This window comes from Aotus nancymaae, unplaced genomic scaffold (genome assembly GCF_030222135.1).
Source record: "Aotus nancymaae isolate 86718 unplaced genomic scaffold, 86718_ANA_hifiasm-v0.15.2.pri h1tg000006l, whole genome shotgun sequence".
Lineage (NCBI taxonomy): Eukaryota > Metazoa > Chordata > Mammalia > Primates > Aotidae > Aotus > Aotus nancymaae.
In genome coordinates, this window is record NW_026988417.1 from 29,965,954 (window position 1) to 29,988,313 (window position 22,360).

General features: G+C 35.4%; 1 protein-coding gene across 7 annotated transcripts in view; it reads left to right on the top strand.

Annotated features, from left to right (window-relative positions):
- The window catches only part of PCDH7 (protocadherin 7), a 421,284-nt gene that overhangs the window by 63,305 nt on the left and 335,619 nt on the right, over positions 1-22,360 (top strand). Inside the window, exon 2 of one of the 7 annotated variants that reach the window (XM_012458223.3) lies at positions 4,211-5,275. The exons of the other annotated variants lie outside the window; for them this stretch is intronic. Coding sequence (XP_012313646.1) covers positions 4,211-4,288 — 78 coding nt within the window. The 3' untranslated portion in view covers positions 4,289-5,275. Of the gene's footprint in view, positions 1-4,210; positions 5,276-22,360 lie in introns of those variants that run through there. 7 annotated transcript variants of the gene reach the window in all.

Here is a 22,360-nt window from a genome sequence, read left to right on the forward strand (position 1 = left end):
GCTTACACAGTAATTAATAATTCTTATTATTCGTGGTTTTTGATACATTATTTGTATAATTCAGAAGAAAGTAAAATACCAAAATACCACCCAGAATTGTCCTTCTGATAGTCCTTTACTTTCCTAAATCCCATGTGCGCGATATGTCCTGTTTTTCATTTCAAATGATTTTCTAGTATTAAAAAAAACCTCGATAAGCTTTTCAATGTTAATAATAACATTGGTTATTCTTAACCAGTGGTTCAGCTCCTCTATTATACATTTTTTTTTTAAAGACGGGGTTTCACCATGTTGGTCAGGCTGGTTTTGAACTCCTGACCTCAGGTGATCCGCCCACCTTGGCCTCCAAAGTGCTTGGATTACAGGCGTGAGCCACCACGCCCGACCCTCCTCTATTATACATTTATACTTTAAAAATTAACACCAACTTCCTGTTTGTAGACAGTGGAAACTAACATCAAATTGGTTTTCTGGGTTATGGGCCGCACTCTGAGTTTTATACTATACCTTTTATTTTTCCCTAGATTTGAACATGAGACAAGGAAAAAGATAATGAATATTCATAGAATCATTTTACATATTGCCAATTATATGCAAACACATTCAACGATACTTGTACTTAACATACACCAATTACATAGTGCATGATTTAGTATGGAAGCATACCTAATAAAAATAAGAAGAAAAATAGACATCTGTTTCTTTTAAAATATATATATTTCCCTGTTTGTGGTTTTGAAGATTTTTGGAATCATAAAGGACAGGTTTATTCCCATGTGTGGGTGTTCATTGTGTTCTTGTACCCAGGTCTGAGTCCTTTTCTGATTCTTTGCATAATTCAGTTTCCTCCTCCTAGCACTAGTTACCTATCGTTGTCCAGGGAGGCCTAGAGAAGATAAAAAATACAGCTTTTATATGAGTTAACATTTTACTAATTTTTTTTTAGTAAAGTTCCCAGCTTAATTTAGTCTCTGGGTTAGGAAATGGAATAATCTGAGTGAGATACAGAGATAACTTAGTAGAAAGCGCTCAAGGAATAACGTGGCTTCATCTCCATGAGAGAGAGAGAGAGAGAGAGAGAGAGAGAGAGAGAGAGAGAGAGAGAGAGTGTGTGTGTGTGTGTGTGTGTGTGTGTGACTTGTTGCCTGGGTGATAGAACAAATCCAGGAGAAAGGTTGAAAGGCGAAGACAAAGGCTGTGTCTATACAACTTCAGCTGAATTGGAACTGACTGAAAGATTGGTTTGGTCTGATTTACTAGAGCCTATCTCCTTGGTGTCTGTGATCTGAAAATTGCTTCCAGGGCCATTTTAATTAGCTGATTCAAATCAAAACCAGCACATACTGGTAACATTCATTTCTACTCTGACCCTCACTGCAGACAGTTTTCACGATGGTGATTCCTTAGTAGTTGTGTATAAATTCAGTAAGTGATTTTAGATATACACTTTCTATTTCTAAACATTAATCTTTAATTGTAAGAAATGAATCTATTTATTGTGGCTTTAGTGACAGGTGAGTGTTTATACATGGTAGCATTTGTTCAGCACATCATAGCATAAACCACAAAAATAGAAGCCTGCTCTTATGTAGTTAACCTATGAAATGCAAGAGTTTCTTTCTGTTCCTCAATAACATTTTAATAAGTTGACTTCAGTATGCTGCATGGCAGTATGATTAATATACTATATAAGTGCATTAGATTCCTGGGGATGCTTATAAATTAAAAGTGTAAGTCAGTTCCTGAAAATAAAATTTAAAACATTTGACACCTATATAATTTTCTATTTTTTAAAAAATTGTTTTACTTATTCATTTATTAAAAGTCTTGCAGAAAACTTTACATAGTATCTTTCCCTTAAGAAAAGAAGAAAATTACTAGTATATTAGAAAAATTAACAGGAGAAGCTTAATGAAATTTTAGATTATTAGTCTAAATTTAAGAGAGAGATGGGGAAAAAAGGGCAAACTGGGATGCCGGTAAAATAAAGAGCATTTACTATAGTTTTAAAGAGGTGTATTCCGTAATCTAAAATATGACAAACAATAGAAAGTCAAAGATAACCATATGATTTTAAAGTACTAAAATTAGATATGTGATTCTATGATATAACAAGTAATATGATTTCCTTAATAGGTTATTTCCAAATATGCATTTATTCATCAATCCAATTTTCAGGGCAGACCAGCCATGTGCCGACACTTAAAAGAAACAGAAAGAACATTTGCCTTCATAGACCACATTGTACCCTTGTATAGAATGTGCTAATTAAATTAATAACTTCACAAAAATAGTTAAATAATTGATAACTGCTATGGAAACATATCATGTATAGGAGGAGTGCACAGTAGGAAAATCTAATGTAGTCCTGGTATACATTGCGTTAATATGGTTGCAGTTGGTTAGTAAATAACACGCAATATCAGAAACTTTGAAATATGTAGCTTTCATCTGTGTATAAGGAATTTTAAAGTTAAATGTACACTGATATGGCTTGTGTAAAAGAAAATAAACTATCTTAAACTTACAATTTAAGTCACAAAATTCTCTTATCATAGATACCTTGGTAAATGTGTTGTGCTTTATGTAATTAACTGGAATATCCCAAAATATATTAATTTTTAAAGCTGCTAGAGAAACAGAAAGATATTATTTTTATTTCTAGAAGATACAACTTAAATGTTAAAATTAAGACATTTTAATGCTGCTTAAATTTATGCAGCTAACACTGATAATATACTGTCAGAGTATTTCAATGCATTTTCTGTTCTTTAAACAATTAATTTTAAAGTTAGTCATTACTTGTTTTATTACATCGTTTACTTTCACAAATAAGTTGGTTCAACATTCAGTGAAATAAGTCATTAACTTCTTTCTTTGACTCTAGTGTGCTGATGCATTGTTACATTGGAAATTAGGTGGCATATTTCTCTTCTAACTCTTAAAATTTCTTCTAACTCTTAAAAATAACTACTTGGAATAGTGAAATGTACCATGTTTACTCCATGAAAGTGATTTTTTTGGGCAATATTCAGACTTACTAAGATTTTACTAACATCAGTTGCACCACCATTAAACTGGAAAACGGCACTTTGTGTACTGTTTGGCACTGAAAGTAAAAATTGGCCTGTTGGTCAGGCTCAAGTTCAGAGAAATATTTAACACTATTTAAAACTGACATTAGCACCAAAATATTTTGAAGGAGTTTCTATCATCACTTTTATTTGTTCAAACTAGAAACAAAGTTGGGAAGCATTGCCCTTTTATAGTCATGACTTTGAAGAGAGGAGTAATTCATCCTTGACCAGAGATCAGCAGGCCATTTTTTGGTAGCATATGCATTGCCCTGATTTCTATAGAGAAAGTGAGCTGTTTAATGATTGCATTAAGAGACTAGAGCTACTTGGAAGAGTGTGAACATTCAGATCAAGCTCACATCTCTGAGATCTTAGGGATGTGTGTGCAAGTTGTAAAAGCAGTGACAGCAAAGTTACCATTTCATTCTTATTTGTTTTTGTAATATAAACAAAGCAAACAACACCCACCCACCCAGCCTCTCTTGTTTTCACATTTCATAGCCTTGAAAAGTCTGAACTCAGCAGGGCACGGTGGCTCAACCCTATAATCCCACACTTTGGGAGGCCTAGGCGGGAGCTTCACCTGAGGTCAGAAGTTCGAGACCAGCCTGACCAACATGGAGAAACCTCACCTCTTCTAAAAATACAAAATTAGCTGGGCGTGGTGGCTCATGCTTGTAATCCCAGCTACTTGGAAGGCCGTGGCAGGAAAATTGCTTGAATCTGGGAGGCAGTTTTCAGTGAGCTGAGATCAAGGCGTTGCACTCCAGCCTGGGCAACAAGAGCAAAACTCCGTCTCAAAAGAAAAAGAAAAAAAAAGAAAAAGAAAGAAAACATTGAACTCTGAAACACACTAAATGCAATGTTTCTTATACCATGCAAACATCTCTTGTCAGAGACAGCATCCTTGAGATTAGCCAGCTGTATTGATTCAGATGCCCTAGGGTTGTTAATTGCAGTGAGGACTGTTATGTCTCTATGACTTCTGAAAGAGGTTATGGCTACTGCAAATACATCTTAAAGAAGGAAAGAATACTATCAGCCAAGATGTGCAGTCCAAACTTTGGAACTAGGCTGGCAAAACCCTACTCACATCCCTGTAAAGCAGACATATATTTTTGTATTTTTTATAGGTGGATACAGTGCAGACCACGAACCCCTCTGGCCACATTGAGGAATCGTGTAAAATGAATGTATGTGCTCGTAAGTGAAATACATGAAATGTTCCAACTCAATATGTTGGATCCTAATAGACCTGGATTTGTCTTGTGTAAAAAGAAATCGATTCCCAAGGGGCAGGATCACTAACTCATTAAAATGAAGCTTTGATTTTGAAGAAAACAAAAAACAATGGCTTTAAAATGAGATCTCTGCAAAAAGGAATCAAACTGCTTTGCAAACGAATGACAAAAATCAAGCTCTCAATATGGAATAAAGGAGGGATGTGAGAGAGGTTTTGCAATCTTATCAATTACTGTGGAGAAACAGAATCAGATATTGCCATACTCAGGAGTATGAAAAGAAGAACAAAAAATTCTTTTTCTTCAGTTTGCACTTGAATGGACTCAAGCAAAGAGTGTAGATATGTATCTTGTTACTGTTTATAGTTAATCATGTGGAGATTCGTATATATGTGATTTCATTTGCCTTGCTTGAACTAATTGGATGCATTATATAGAAATCACCTGAGCCTGTGCTAGATCAACAAAGAAAATGGAAATGTATACCTCAGGATTGAAATCCGAGAAAATTAGACAATTCAGTACTATTTAATAAGGCATCAAGAAGAAATACTATTGCCAATCAGGGAAAGTGACAATCTAGTGAACATGAGCGGAAATAAAATTTAGGCCATTATTACATTTGTTGAAACACAATTTATGATGGTGTAAAAGCAGCAGATAGATCACAATATAGCTCACAGACATTTGACACAGTTTCCAATCAAATTTAGGGTTAACCATATAAGTGTTCAAGGAATGTATGGCCATTACATCAATAGGAGACTGGCCTTTTAAATTTGTGGTCCTATGCATTTGTACATGCAGAGAGGGCCTTTTTAAACTTATTAAGGATGAATTGCATGCAGGAAGTACCTCTTTGCATTACAGTTACTTTCTCAACTGAAGATACTGTATAAAGTCTAATTTTTGTATGGGCGTGAGTGTATGTGTATGCATTTGTGTGGTGCATTTACAAGTGGATTGCAGTTGGTTAGGTGCATACTGTATAAAGTCTAATTTTTGTATGGGCGTGAGTGTATGTGTATGCATTTGTGTGGTGCATTTACAAGTGGATTGCAGAAGGTAAAATTTAATGATGAGCATTTGCACTTCGGTTTGTTACCTAGAATGCAAAGAGGTAGAGTAAACTGTCTTAAGCCATTCTGTTATCATTATTAAAGATTATTATTCACAAAGGAAGCAATTTTAAAATAGAATGACACTGCAACAATTTGCCAATTAAATATAATGTTTATTGCAGTTGAGCCATTTAAATTAAGATGGTAACAATGTCTGAAAATAATGAAGGTACGCTCATGTGAAATTAGTCTGCAGACATTTGGACACTCATAGTGTCCTGCTTCAGCCTGTTTCACATAGCAGCAGGATGTGAATCATGGGTGCTCTTGTAGAAAAGAATAGGGAGATATCAGGCTGGGTGCGGTGGCTCACACATATCATCCCAGCACTTTGGGAGGCCGAGGCCGGTGGATCAGGAGGTCAAGAGATCGAGACCATCTTGGTCAACATGGTGAAACCCCATCTCTACTAAAAATATAAAAATTAGCTGAGCGTGGTGGCGCATGCCTGTAGTCCCAGCTACTAGGGAGGCTGAGGCAGGAGAATTGCTTGAACCCAGGAGGCAGAGGTTGCGGTGAGCCAAGATTGTGCCACTGCACTCCAGCCTGGGTAACAAGAGTGAAGCTCCGTCTCAAAAAAAAGAGAAAAAAGAATAGGGAGATATCTGTGTTCTAACTATAACTTTTTAATTCTACCAATAAGTTATATGTTCTTCCTCCAACTTTTCTTCAACCTAAATTATATAATAAGTAATCATACATTAACATAAATAAGGTATTGAATATTTAAAACAGATTGACATATTTTTTTGTAGTCTCTATGTGCCATAATTTCGAAACTGTTGTTCTCTGCTATTTGTACTCGTTTCTTTTTATCTTGCTGATTAACTTTATAGTTAAATTTTTTACCTCTTCTTTCTATGTGGCAATCAACTGCAGTTGGTACCGTATCTATAATATTACAGGGATTTTTGTCCTTATTTATGCTACTATAATAAATTATAAGTCAACAAACTGTTTAATTCGATTGTATTGAATATTTTTTGTGACCAAAATAATAAAAAGAAACTACTTTATAAAATGCCTGTTTTCCTATTTTAACAGTCTCTTAAAACATAATGGGACATAAAATAGGTTCATATTGCTGGCTTTTAGAATACACTCTCTACAGCTTTACGATTGGAGAGAAAAGAGTTTATGGTAGACACTTAAGTAGAAAAGATTTGACTGAGATAATTATGAGAGTGTATGGAGAAAAACACTGGACAAATTAGAAGTCTTGATGACAAATTTTGCTGTGCCACTAAACAGCCAGACATGAGGGATACATTTTTTGGGTTCTCAGGTATTTCAGCCTTTTCAGTGGGGTTTTGGAATACACTACTGGTTTTTAGAATATTTTAAATCTTCAAAGGTTTTGGTAACATAGAAATGTTACAAAGAGATACTTAATATTCATCACATTAATACAATATTGATCATTTGTATTAAGAGAATCACATGTGGGCTTCCACTTAAATTGACCCAAAGCATGAGACCCAGGGACAGTATGAATTTACAGTTATTGCTGCCTCATTGTTAGTTTAACCTAATGGAAATATGTACTGAGGTAGAAGTTACCGTGTTCTGGAATCAATAGGTCCCCGCTAAGGTAATTGAAGCAAGCAATACCCAAGTACAAAATCACTCAATTTGTAACAGAGGAAACCTTTTTGTTCTGCATTGAGTTGAATGCATTGCCTGGCAGAATATTAAAGTGCAAGAACCAGTTTTTCTTGCTCTTTATCCCTGCAAGGATTGATCAGCACATGAAGGTCTCTTTCACTTCAAAGGCATTTCTGGACTTGGATCAGCCTGATTGAGTTCAGAAGAGAAGGAAACACTCGCCCCTGATGTTTATTGCTGTAGGCTCCTTTATCTAATAGTAATTATCTGCTTTAGAAGAAACAACAGGCGGAGGAGTCTTGTGACTTATAATTTCACGATTAATGTTTACTTGCAAAGTGCCTCACACAGAAAATTGTGCTTTTATTTCAGTTTCCTGCTACTACTACAACTGTGAAAGGTCGGGGAACCACTAGGAAGCAAAATGAAAACATATAGAGAGTGGTTTTTTTTTCCCTTCTTTGCAGCATACTGACTTGCGAAGTAGCGTCACTTTCAGAATCCCAGAGGTGTCGTGGATAATCTTCAGGAATCCTTATTTAGTGCACTGGTCACACTGAATTTTTGTATTTAGATGAATTTCTGGCCATTGATAGGACTGAGTGAGATCATGAAATTTAATTTTGTCCCATTAATGCTTTAGTTTCCTTAGAAGATTAGATGAGAGATACGCAGACTTCCACCTACTAAATCTCTCTTATGTGCCCCTATTTCTAAATAAATCTTCTACCCTTTCCTCTTGCCTCTTTTTTTGGGGGGAAAAAAAGGAAGACTAAACTTGGCTCAAGGAAAACGGCTATCTACAGCAGAAGAGCAGCTGTGAATGAGAATCACCAATTGAAATGTTATGTTCAGAATCCATCATTAGATTTGGACTCACATGAATAAAAATTTCACTAAAAGATAAAACAAAGTCTAAAATATGCTATTAAGGATCAAAATCTTGCTTTTGGTTGTAGTTCTTGTTATTTTATTGAATGCTATTATTTCACTTTCCTGTTTTGGTAAATATAGCTTAATTGAACTGATTCTACTATTTCTCTGATAATTTTTTTAAACTTAAGTTACTGAGTCAACTTTGTAGAGGCCATATATTAATTGCTCTTTTAATGTTCTTATTAACCTCCTGAAGCAGATACTATTGCCGTCATGATACCCATCTTGCAGATGAGGAAATTGAGATGCAGAGTTTCAGTAACTGCAAAGCTACTGAACTAGCAGGAAGTGGAACTGGGCTTTGAGGCCAGATTTAACACTCAGAGGGGCCTCAGAGCTTTGATTTATTAATTACAAATAGTAATTAATAAATGGAGAACTATTTAGGGATGCAGAGAGGAATTCTGTGGTTCCTTAAATCACACAGTCAGTAGCTTAATGGATTCAACTTGCATGACTTAGCTGGGAAAGGTACTCAAAATTTCTAGCTTGCAGAAATACTGGATGAAGATGAAATCTGATATACAAGGTCTGCTTTAAATATTGTAGCCATGGTGGCTCATGCCTGTAATCCCAGCAGTTTGGGAGGCCGAGATGGGAGGATCACTTCAGGTTAAGAGTTCAAGACTAGTCTGGGGAACATAGTGAGACCTCATCTCTACGAAACGTAAAAAACAAAATTAGCCAGGTGTAGTGGCATGTGCCTGTAGACCCTGCTTCTCAGGAGGCTGAGATGAGAGGATTGCTTGAGCCTGAGAGGTCAAGGCTTCAGTGAGCCATGTTTGTGTCACTGCATGTCAGCGAGAGTGACAGAGAAAGACCTTGTCTCAAAAAAAACCAAAAAACAATAAATGAATAAATAAATACACAAATACTGTAAACAGGAAAAAAGGGAAATTCTTTTCCAATTTATCTGCTTTGTGGACTCAATGTATGTTCCTGTGTATATGTAGTATTTGTATGAAAAATATTTTGAAAATGAATCTCTTACCCCTGGAATCTAGGTGGAATGAAGACAATGGCAACTGCATTCTTTGAACAGGGATAGTTCACAGTCTAATGGGATACAGCCATCCATGCAGGCTAGTTGTTACAATGCCCTGTGCTAAATGGAAGAACATCATAGTGAGTAAGAATGCAGTGTCTGGAATTCAGCCTGCTTGAGTTTGAAATGTGGTTCATATGTTTACAAGTTGAGTGAATTTTGGACAAATTACTTCTTATGACCTCCATTTCTTCATATTTTAGATGAAGTTATTAATAGTATTTACTATTTACCTTATAAATTAGTTATAATTATTGATTAGACTAATCCAGGCAATGTGTGGATGGCATAAGAGGAACTCATTAAATGCAAGCAATTATTAATTTTCTGATTGCTGTTTCTATAACTGACGTATGACTAGAGTGTAGTAGTTACTGACTTAGATGTTCATGGATGAAAATAAACCCAATGTCATTGTCAAAAGTGAAATGCCTATGGAAATGATAACCCCAAGCCTTCAATATTCTCTATATGCTATTGTGTGAAACTCAGCAAAATCCAGCAGATACAAGTTCTCCAGTTTCTGTTTTTCTATAATTCAGATATAATTCAAATCTTGTGTTCCGTGAGCTGTAACTTTTTGTAGGCATAGAAAAGTGAAAGGAAACTGTGAAAGCCAAAATCAAATCTCTGTCACAAACTGATGATGAAAGTTTCAAAAAGGTCGAATAATAATTTTTGAAAATCACTTAATCCACGATGATAAGGGTACATACAAGTTTCTCCAACTATTATTAGCATAAGAATTGTGAAACTTAAGAATTACAAATTGTCATATTATCATAAAACCTTAATACTGATTGTGATAACCGTTTTACAAATAGTTATTATTTGCAAATATTTAATGTGTCTATTATATGTGATAAGGATATCGTTTCAAAAGTCCTTCATTAAATAGCAAATGTGCTGTGTTTATTAAGTGATAAGATTTCGGTGTATGAACAGAAACAAAATACTTGCTGAATTGAACTGGATAACGTTTAATATCTGAAAAGTCAGTGGTTTTCATTGGAAATAGTTAACTAAGAGTATTTTGGAGAAGATAAAATAAGCAACCATTGATAATGTTCAGTTTTGCTTGTTGGAAACTACTTTTTGAAAGAAATACATTGATTAGCAATTGCGGTTGGGAAATGTTGCCCTCAGAAATGGTTCTCTGGTCTTGGGGTACATAGTATCACATGTGAAAATACGAGAATGTTATATTTAAACTTCGTATCAGAGTTTAGTAACTGAGCATCAGAAAAGAAACAAAACCAACTTCAGATTTTCATTAGATGACAAGTCTCAATCATTTTTACAGATTTTATAAAAGGGCCGGCTACTCTACTTTTGTGGATGTTAATACTGTAATAACCTATCATGCTGCTTTTTAAAAAATTTCTAATGAAAAGTTAAAATTATGGTGATTAAAAATGAATGTTCTTAGCCTATATGTTTAGATATCAGGGGAAAAATTAACATTTCCAATTTTAAGAGATTGGGGCTCTGAGATCAGGTACAGCTCAGTCTGTTTTCTAATTGGCTACTGCCCAATTGTGTCAGTGAAAATCCTCTCTCAGTAGGAGCTGAGGGGGATCCAGGTCTCTAATCTTTCTTTTCTGTGTGTCTAGCTGTTAAAGGCAGGTCAGCATGGGTTTTTTCTCCCCTATGTGTCAGACTTATAAAAGAAGCAGACATTTGGTATGTGCATTCCAGAAAGATCAGAAACTGGCTGCCTCTTGATAATACATTTCGAGTGGGTACAGTATTCTAACATTCTGCTGGCTGACTTTTAAAAAACCCTACATACTTATTACATAAAAGTGTATGCCATCTTTTCAACCCCAGATCGAAACCTGATTGTTAAAGTTATATAATTGATAAAAATTACATGTTAAGAAAGACACTGATGATATTAAGGAAACAATCAAATTTATTGCATGGCTTTTTAAATAAAAATCCTTTGATGAATAGTTACATAAATGCTTTGCTATTTAGATTCAGAAGTTTGTGAAAATGTTTATGAGGCTTACTTCCAATTAGTCCAACCTTAAGAGTGGTTGTATTCAAATTAATACCAAGGAGAACGCAAACACAGAATGTTTTCATTTCCATAGCCCACTTTAAATAGTAGGAAGAAATGCAGTATGTATCTTGCACTACTGCTCAGTAACTGTGTGCTCTTGTCATTTGAGATTAGCATTTGGATTAAAGAGCATGATTAGAAGATTCTAAATTAGTGGTTACCAAGTTGAAATGACACAAAAGTTAAAACAAAGTAACACAACAGTCTATTTCATGCAATTTATTTCTTATGCCAGTTAATTAGCACTTTAATTAGCATGATGTTTCATGTTGTGACCTAAGCCATTGTATTCCCAATGGTTTGGTGAAGACAATTAAAAAAAAGAAAAAGAAAAAGCTGCAGAATTATTGACGGCTATGTCACATACCAGCAGAATTAAATATAATTCTTCACTTGAACACATGAGAACACGCATATACTTTGTTTCTGAATTCAGAACAGATTTTTTAAAAAGGCATTTTGATGGTATGAAATACTTCCACAAACTCAAAGCATATTAAACAACTATGTGCACAATAGCGTTAAAGGAACTACATTTTAAATTCCAAATGACCCACAAATCTATGCCTAAAGGATTCACTTAGATAAAGAAGTAGCTTTCACTATTTTGGGAGCAAACATAAAAGATGTATAAGGGTAATCATGTTTTTGAATAATAATGTGATTCATTAGAATTCTATTAAGACCATTGAAATTTCTTAGAAAAGAAAGCATTCTGGAGAGTCACAATGGAACTCTGCCTTTGGCAAACCTGAGGAAATGAAATATGCATATTAGAAATGATTTGTTGCATGAAAGACATAAAAAGATTTTCTCATCTCTTCTCTCCTCCCCTCACCAGTGAGAACATATTCAAATTGTGTGTGTTTGTTTTCATTACACGAGATAAAAGTTTGTGCAGAGCCAAAGACAGTCATCTACCAGAAGAATGGCTCTGCCATTTTGCAACAGCGTAAAGAAGGGCTACAAGAGTGGTGACTATTGGACTATAAAACACAGCAAACCTCCTGAAGGTGTTTTTCTCTTCATTTTATGTTGCTTACTATTCAAAACATGCAAAAAATAAAACATTTGAAGGATCTAATATCCAAAGATTCTGTCAAGCTTGCATTCTTAATCACTGGAAGCTGTTGGCCTCCTGTTTTATGACTGTATAATTAAACTATTAGTTTCCTTTGAATTTGTATAATACAGTAGGTCCACAGAGGACTCTTATTTCCCTTCTTAAAAATTGTTTCATAGCCTCTTTTGGCAGTTAATGTAACGATATCATTTGGAATTTCTTTAGAATTGTTATGTAATTCAGAGATAATTCACTGCACACAGAACTGTGTATTTATGGAAATCTAAATTCATTGTTATGCAAAATGTTATAAGAAGAGAGACATTTAAGTTAATTTTTTTCCTTGTCTCTTTTCTTTGTTGAACACATAAACTGAAATGGCTCACTTTTTGTTTAGTAGGGATTTTTGGCGAATGACATGCAAAGTATATAAAAATTAGACATTTTTAATTTTTAATGCACTCAATTGAAAGTTCTATTTTGTAAAAGAAGAATGAATTTGAATTTGTGATAAAAAATTATCCAGTAGGCATTTTTGTTGAGACAAACATAAAGGTGGGTGATACTTACATTTCTTTATAGTTTGATGGCATGGTATCGTCAGACAATCAGAAAGTTGCAGTTTTATTTTTCATCTGATGGTTAAGTAATAATGATTTGATCTGAAAGTAATCTTTCAATTTAAATACATTTGTTTAGTATTTAAATTACTATATTTCCTTCCTCCTGGATTTTCTATGAAAATATATCATTTAAAGCTATATATAATTTATAAATTAAAAGGCGAATTATTTAGAGCACCGATGTGGATCAGTCTTTGAGACTTTGGGCAAGTTACTTAATTGTTCCTGTTTATTTATATATATATATTGAGATGGAAGTCTCACTATGTTGCCTAGGCTGGACTCGAACTCCTGGGCTCAAGCGCCATTCCTGCCTCAGCCTCCAGAGTAGCTGGAATTACAGTCAAATCCCACCTTACCTAGCTCTCTCATGTGTTTAAGTGAAGATAATAGCACACTCGCATGGCATTATTTGGAAATGTGGGTAAGTGAACATTTTACATATAACATTCATAATATAATATCTAACACTTACAGCACTGTCTGGCATAAAGAAATAAACTGTAAGTAATAGCTGTGGTTGAAGAAGTCTTGGAAATGTGACACAAGTCACAAAGCTACTCACTGGTTGAGCTAGGATTCTAGAAGTGGTTGCAATGCAAAGAGAACATTGCATGGCATACATGCATCTAGGTACGATCTGCTATTAAAAACAAACACATGCTGGGCGCAGTGGCTCATGCCTGTAATCCTAGCACTTTGGGAGGCTGAGGCAGGCAAATCACGAGGTCAGGAGATTGAGACCATCTGGCTAACATGGTGAAACCCTGTCTCTACTAAAAATACAAAAAATTAGCTGGGCATGGTAGCATATGCCTATGGTCCCAGCTACTCCGGAGGCTGAGGCAGAGGTTGCAGTGCAACAGAGGTTGCAGTGCCTGGGAGGTGGAGGTTGCAGTGAGCCGAGATCACGCCACTGCACTCTAGCCTGGGTGACAGAGTGAGACTCTGTCTCAAAATAAATAAATAAATAAATAAAAATAAAAACAAACACATATTTTCCAAAGATCTTACACCAGCTACTAACTAGGCTGGGATGAGAATTGCAAGTGTGTGTGACATTAAACCCTAATTTCCTTAAATGTTTACAGGCATCTAAACTTGTTATTAAAACTATTCATTAGTATAGATTTCACAACCTTGATAAATATACTTGCTGTTTATCAAGACTTTAAAAAGGCATGTTTTCAATTGTTTAGAATATATGAACATGCCCATAAAACACAGTAATACTTGTAAATAGGAACATAATAAAAATGATTAATGACCAGTGCACACTCTTAGTTGTTATTGTGAGAATAAGAGTTTCTATATTCCCTTTTATTATAGAAACATTTATTAAAACAAATACCGAAAAAATATATAACAGGTTTATTTATTTTCTAGTAGACATCAACAGAGTAATTAGGTAAGTTTCTATTCTCACCTTCTTTTTTTTTGAGTATTTGGAATTATATTAATAAAAGGTGTCAGGCTGTTGTGTCTATGAGAAACACCTTTAAAACCTTGACATTCTCTTCTCAGCTGCTGCTGTATCATTTTTGTTGCCATTCGGTTTTGTTTAACTCTGAGGTTTAGGAATGTTTTATTTCAGTTTTCTTCAAATATTTTACTGCAGTTTTTCTTATTAACTGGTTTCCAAAGATATATTACAGTTGGATCTTTAGATTGACTACTTTTCGGTAGGGGGCCTAACAGACTTGCCCGGTAGTCACCGCTATTTACTGTTTAGTCTGAATTTGAAATTGATAAGTGCTGATGACTTTTATTAGCAGCCATTCCACTTATTGTGCCATCTAGTCACATTGTGACATGGAATAGGTGTTTTTTCAAAAAACAAGAGTTCTCTTTTTCTATGTACTGCTGGCTAACTGGTCAAAACTATGAAACGTAACAGATCATGGTTAGGCCTGAAGTGCTTAGTTGATTTGGTATTATAGTTTGTGAACAGACTGTATATCTTGGATTCAGATATTACATAGAGGACTTAAGTATTCCATACACTGCTGCCTCAGATTCCTGCAAGGACAGAACAATTTACTTCTTGTTTGAGTGGCTCAGATATATCCAGTGCCGGTTTGTTTTTAATAAATACATTTTAAATGTCTTGATTTAGAATCACCTACCTCTGGCTCTAAACTCCCTCCCCCACTTTACTTTCTGTTCTTCTTCTACAACTCTGTTCTCCAACTAAATCTGGTAACTTTCAAAGGCCTTTACCTGCTTTACACTTCCCTGCCAGCTTCTCCTAACCCATACTGTTATCTCTTCTGCAATTCTCTTTCTAATTTTACATGAGTAAATCCTACCTGCCTTAAGTCTTCTTCTACTAAGATTTTCCTAATTATCAAGTTGTTAGTGCTTCTTTTTTTTTTTTTTTTTTTTTTCTGAGACGGAGTCTTATTCTGTTGCCCAGGCTGGAGTGTAGTGGCGTGATCTTGGCTCTCAGCTCACTGCAACCTCTGCCTACCAGACTCAAGCAATTCTCATGCCTCAGCCTCCCGAGTAGCTGGGACTACAGGCACACACTACCATACACGGCTGATTTTTATATTTTTAGTAGAGATGGGGTTTCACCATGTTGCTCAGGGTGGTCTCTGAGCTCAGGCAATCTGCCTGCCTTGGCCTTCCAAAGTAATGGGATTACAGGCATGAGCCACCTCCCCCAGACACTTCCTACTTTTAATAATGGAATACTGTGTGCAAGCTAGTGTATATGTATGTATTTTTCTTTTTCACTCCATAATGTCTTCACTGGGAAGATTCTGGTGTGATTCATATTTCCCTATCCCTTTCCTAGTTCTTCGCAGAGTGGCTTGATTGTAGTAGATTGCCAGATCGCTTGCTAAACAATAGTTGAATTCATTTGATGCTATAAATTGGAAAATTGTGTGTTTTCTGGGGCATGCAATAAATATTTATAGAGTTCCTACAATGTGTTAGGTGTTGTGTTTATCACATTCTTAGAAAATATTAAATGCTGGGTATTATAGTTGAGGTAATATACACATGTTTATACACGTATATGTTACAAAGCCCATGAATCTATAAAAAATCATGTGAACTTCATTAGAGCTTCACATTCTTTTGTGTTTCTCAGGATCTACAACATTGCAGGAATTCAGTTTTTACAAAGGTAAATGGGTTACCCATATGTGATAAATATACAGTGCCAAGATTCCAGGCTCTAGTGGAGGACAAGTCTAGGCAGCATTGTATAAACTGAGGCTGGAAAATGGATCAAAATATCTAAGACATGCATTTAAGTTGAAGGAGATTCAACTTGAACTTGGGAGAAATGGGAGTCAGACAGCACAGTTCCTTAAAGACAGGGGAGTAGATGTCCTGATTTTTTAGAAGAATAACTTTCATGATGGCACAGAGGAAGCATTATAGAGAGAAGCAGCAAATAACCCTGAATATATTTGGGTTGTGTGCTTACTTGAGACATATTTCCATTAAACTTAGAACCCTTGTGGCATTAGTGGCCATAATTCATGTAAGATAGGATGTAGTAGAGACAATCACATCTGGTCATTTCCAAGTACCAATATGATGCTTGGTACATGAGACTTACTTCTTTAGTTGAGGAATAAGTATAATTAACAACAAAAGAGAAACATATTAATGCATGGATTCAAAAATCGATAGGCACAAAACCATTATGTGAACAGAGTTCAGTTAAATTATTTATGTGTGATGATATGGCATAACTTTAATAAAAATTTTTTAAATTACTTTGTTGAATACTAACAGTTAAAAGAGTCTTTCCTTGGCGTTAAGCTATGATCTCAACGAAGTCATGTCTAGGAGGCTGTCTTGATGTTGAAGGCTAAAGAACCATTGCGAGCGAATCCATTCATCCCATTTCTATCTCTAGCCTTCCCTGAACTAACTGTTCAAGCTATAAACTGATTTTTATTTCAGGCTGTATTTTTCCTTGATTTTGTACTTTGCAACATATTACTAATTTTTTAAAAATAACCTGTTTGCTTTTGCGCTTCCTGGTTTAAAAAAAAGGGATTTATGCTGCACATAGTATGAATATGATTTACACAGTTCTGTAGTTTATAGGACTCATTGTTTTCTTTGAAAAAAATATAAAACAATTCATATGATTCCATTTGTAGTAAGACAGTTCTGGCAGTTCTGTGACAGTGACATTTTAACGATCATCAATATCGGAGACGTAGTCTGTTGAGTTACTTTTTTTTCTCCTTTATTTTTTAACCTTTAATTCTAATTAAAAGATACTCTACTAGACTAGATGTTTTCCGTCTGATCTTCGACTTGAAGTCAAGGAAATTCAGCTTCAATCTGTTAGAGCTGAAAGGGCCTGTGGCATGCTAGGGGCTATCTAGCATTTCAAAAATTCAGAACCCCTGTCCTATGAATAATGATTAATGTGCAGTACTTATAATGTTAAATTTTCCAAGAAAGACACCCTGCAAAGTTATTCTGTATGGTTGAAGCCATTCTTAATATTCTGTGTAATGCAGAAGTTGCCCGTACCATATCAATGCGAAGTATTTAACCCATCGTTCTCTAGATAAATATTCACACACATATAGTTTTTGAAATGCCTGGTTTATGCGATATCATAAAATTTATAGAAAATCTCATATAAATCACATTCAGTATATTTTGTCATATACTTTCTTATAAGTGATTGTGTATTTATCTGAATTTCTGATTAGTTTTCATAAGTATCTGTGAGAATATGGCCTTTAACATTGCTGTTACTCAAGAGATGACAATTCAAAATTTACTTTTCTAATTCAAAGAGTTAAAAGTTTTCTTTTTAAAATTTACTTAGAAATCAAGTTTTTTTTTACCAGACTTACGAAAAAATGTAATCTGAAATGTATCATATTTTTGGAATATCTTATTGCATATAATTTAGCATTTTCTCTCATTTTAATTTGCTATTTATGAATATAACTTCTATGAATATCATAAGTAAAGTATATTAGCGATCTTAATGTCAGTGTGGAGTGATGAGCTGACTTGGCTGAAGCATTAACTAATGGAGTGTAGAAGTATAAAAATAGTAGATTATTTTGGATATGTACACACAAACATATATTTGTGTATATTTTTTGCAATATTGATTTTTCTTTATATACATGTTTCATATATGTATATATATATTTGAAAATGTATTTTTTCAATTTGAAGGAACCAGAAGTCTATCAATTACTCAGCAATAATTGTTGAGTACCTGCTTTAGCCCAGGCACCGTGCTTGATGTTGGGAATTTGAGTATGGGAAAGATAATATCTGTGCTCTCAAGAACCTCACTACCATGAGAGTTAGATGTGTTGTAAGTGCTATAGCAAGACAGACATAGACAGGAAAATTGAGGATATTTGGGAAAGGTTTAATGATACAAAAACCTTTTGAGTTGCACCTTGTACTAAGTTAAGTTTCCTCAAACTAGGACAGAAGAAAAAGACATTTCAACTGAATAAGAAAGAAATCATGAACTACGTCATGGAGATATCACAGTTCATCATTTATTAGACAAAAGGCACATCATCCAGTGTGATTAAAGTATAGTGAGTATGGGATGAGTGACTAGATGGGAACTGGAAAGAGAAACTGGACTTAGCCAGAGATGGGCTTTGAATTTTATCCCTAGGAGTTTATATTTATCCTATGAACATTCGGAAGTCATTGAAAGTTTTCATGCAAGAGATAACAAAATACTTGTTTTGGGAAGTTGCCTTTACTGATAGAGTGAAGGACAATTTATAGTGAAAACTCTGGAGGAAGGGATGCTTGTCAGGGGACTAGGGTAGTCTGATGAAGTCTGCTTGTGTGATTTTGATGCCATGTCCTTTGTCACTGACCTTGGAGACAGATCAGGAAGCATATGGACAGAAGGATATAAAATATTTGGTAGGTGATTCAGTGTTGGGCAAAGATTAGATGTTGGGGAAAAGAGAAAATAGTAGTGGATAAGACATTTGCTTTAGATTTTAGTTTTGAACATTTTAATAAGATAGTGGAAATTGAAATGTGAGAGATAAACATTAGGAGGACAGAATTCAACAATTTATTTGCATTTAGTGATAGGTGACTCCATGCAAGTAAATGAAATCCCCAGGGAATATATACATATGGAGAGTAAAAAAACAGAAGAAGGCAGAATGCTAATCTTGATGAACCATGGAAGGAGATCATAACAGAAAAGCCAATAAAGTAAACTTAGAATCAGGGGAAAATCGTGATAGAAACTAAAGAAGGAGTGTTTCAGCATGCATGGAGTCAACATAATAATATCAAAAGCAACAATAACAAAAAAAATCAATTCAGTCTCTACTAGGCTGCTAAACTTTAAACTAAAGATATTATACAAATTATCTCATTTATCACTTAATATTTTAAACTAAAGAAAGTTTTATGAATCATGAAGTGAGACTCACAAAGTCCTAGTGGAGGATGAAGAAACATGTTCAGGAAAGAGACAGTTGTATTCCAGCACCAGAGAGTAGAAGTAAATAGAGACGTTAATAGGAGCTGGTAAACTGTCTTTCAAACACTACTGCTAGAATGACTTAAATCCAATTATGTTAATTTATTTAATCCCTTTGCTCACTATTCAGATTCCAGAGAGAGAATGCTGCTGAAATGTCCTGTTGGAGAAACTAGCCAACCTTTTGGTTAGAGAAGGATAACATTTTTTGACCAACAGTCCTATCAGGCTAAATTCAATGGGTGAAAAGTAACTTGCTGAAGGGAAAGTAGGGAGTCTGTATCCAAAGAAAGTAGAATACAAGAGTATATATCTACTTGCATTGTGTAAAAGTGACTTATGGATCTTCATAAATCATGTTCAACTTAAATGTGAGGGTGCCACATCTTAGGGTAATTATATAACTTGCTCAATTTCATGCAAGTTAGTAAGCGAATGAATTCATTTTAAGCCAACTCCCATCATTCAGATAAGAAAATGGAAGTGGGAAAAGGCTATATTTGTAGCATTTCTAATAGTTTCATCAGTATGGTGGCCAGGCAAGAAAATTACTAATACATCAAATTTTATGGAGCCAGTTTTAAGTAAATTCTTTGTCAAGAATTTCTTCAGGAAAGAAAAGGAAAGAGCAGTTCAGCAGTGGAAGAGATGAGGAATGATCTCTTTTACAAAATAGGGAAATTTAGGTAGGTTTGTGGGTTGAAAAAAAATTAGAGGTTGAACAGGAAGGAGAAAGTACATGGATGAAACAAGATCCTGGCAGAGGCAGGAAGGAGTGGAATCAAAAAGTCAGATGGACAAAAGAATAAGGATTCTTTTAAGATGCAAAATGAGGTCCAGATGAATAAAGATGCAGATAAATTTGGAGATGTAGAGGAGGGAAGCGGAAGGGGTTCACACCTGATGGGCTCAATATTTTCAGCAGTAAGAGGGGAAATCATGTGTTGAGGTTGAGGGGAATGAGGATAAGGGTGGGGATCTGAGGAGGGTGTGGTGGGAACAGCTGCTGTGTGGAATGGAAAGACCAGCCAAGTAGGGATGAGTAATAGGGCTGCTGAGCAGCTCTGAAGGTTCAGCTGACATCGGAAATCATAAATTTGTAGCAGAGTCAATCAGCATGGTTATTCAATTTTCTCAGGAACTCTTGGCAGCCCAGGAGGAGGAGGAGAGCAAACAGATGGTAGGACTGATTTGGTAATGGGATTGGCAAGGCAGCTGCGAGAGAAGGTTAAAGAAGGGAAGAAATCAATCGCACCCATGAAAGTGTGTTGAAAATGGTTTATCAGGGGGATCAAAATTAGGGAGAGAAGGAAGTCAAACCAGGAAGGATTAGACACTGCTAATTCAGGGAAGAGTGAAGCCACGGAAGTCATTAGCCTTTGAAGCTTAAGGGGCGGTTTTGTGGGCATGAGTGAGTGGGATAGGTGATGAGAGAGGAGAATTTCACAATTTTAGATATTACAGTAGAGCATTTTTTTTGTTTCAAAACAGCCCATTTTGTATCTATGAGTGTGAATTGCCAAAGCTGAGTAGAAGTGACTGTCACTGAAATATAAGAACAAAAGAATTTTAAACCTAAATAAGGGAATATGTCATCCAAGTCATCTAGAATAGTGATGATTTATAAAAGAGAAAACAATAGGAACAAGAAAAGCAGCAATAAAACACCAGCTGCCAAGTTATTCAAGTACATTTTTTTTTTTCTTAGATACAGGGTCTTGCTCTGTCACCAAGCAGGCGTACAATGCCATGATTATGGCTCACTGTAGCCTCGAACTCCTGGGCTCAAGAGAGCCTCCTGGCTCAGCCTTTCTCACAACTGGGACCACAGGCACATATCACTATGCCCAAGTAATTTTTAACATTTTTTGTACAGACAAGGTCTTGCTATGTTACCCAGGCTGGCCTTGAACTCTTGGCTTCAAGCCATCCTCCTGCCTTGGTGTCCCAAATTGCTAGGATTACAGGCATAAGCCACCGTGCACAGCATATGCAAGTAAATTGATGTAGTAAAGTGGATGACTAGATTTAGAAGAGAGCTAGAAGGTTTCATTGTTTGGACCTTGTAAATATAACACTTACTCAACTAAAGCAGTGGAACAATGTCCCAGAATTGAAAGGGGAAATCCAAGAGAATGGCCCACTTCCAAGAAGATGATTACTATTTTTAGCAGTATTCTAGCATACAGTGAAATCTATATGAGTAAAACTTAAACTAGCTAGTTTTCTTAAGCCCTTTTATAAGGGTTCTGACCCCTTCATCAGGACAGAACCCTTATGGCCTAAGCACCTCCTAAAGATCTCACCTTTTAATGCTGTTGCATTGGGTTTGAGTTTCAACATGAATTTTAGATACAGACATTCAAACCATAGCAGCGTTTAAAATAGGTTATATTACCATATGTTTAAATGTAAATTGGCATGACCTAGTAGTAGAGCGGTCTCTACTTCTACTTAGCAGAGAGGAAGAAATTTATCCACTAGAACATAGTGTAGGCTTAAATGCACATTAAGATTTCATGCATAGGTGCATTTTGAAATGAGTTCAAGTTTTATTCTGCCATGTGAGGACACAGTAATGGCCCACCATCTTGGAAGCAGAGAACAGCCCTCACTGGACATTGAATCTGCTGATTCCTTGCTCTTGGACTTTCCAGCCCCTAGAACTGTGAGAAATAAATTTCTGCTTTTGTAAACTACCCAGTTAGAGATTATTATAGTACCAGAAACAGACTAAGACAAACATAAAATACCTAACTAAAATAAGGTCTCTGACTTAGCTACCACCTCCAGTGATAGCCCCTTGTTTCTGATCTCCTTCACCAAAACTTGTCAAAGTGTTGTCTATGTAGTCCTTCTCCGTTACTCACATCTTAAGGTCTCCTTAATCTAGTCCTATGGGACTCATTTTGTCCTTTCTACTCCACTGGCATGGCTCTTATTAAGGGCACCAGATCTCTTTTGCTGAATCTAGTGGTTAATTCTGTCTCTTTTTCTAAGTCTTGTCATTTGAATGTTCATTCCCTTCTCTGGAGCACTTTGTATCACTATATTTACCTGGTTTTCCTCCTTCATTGCTGACTATATCTTGTCAGTCTGCTAC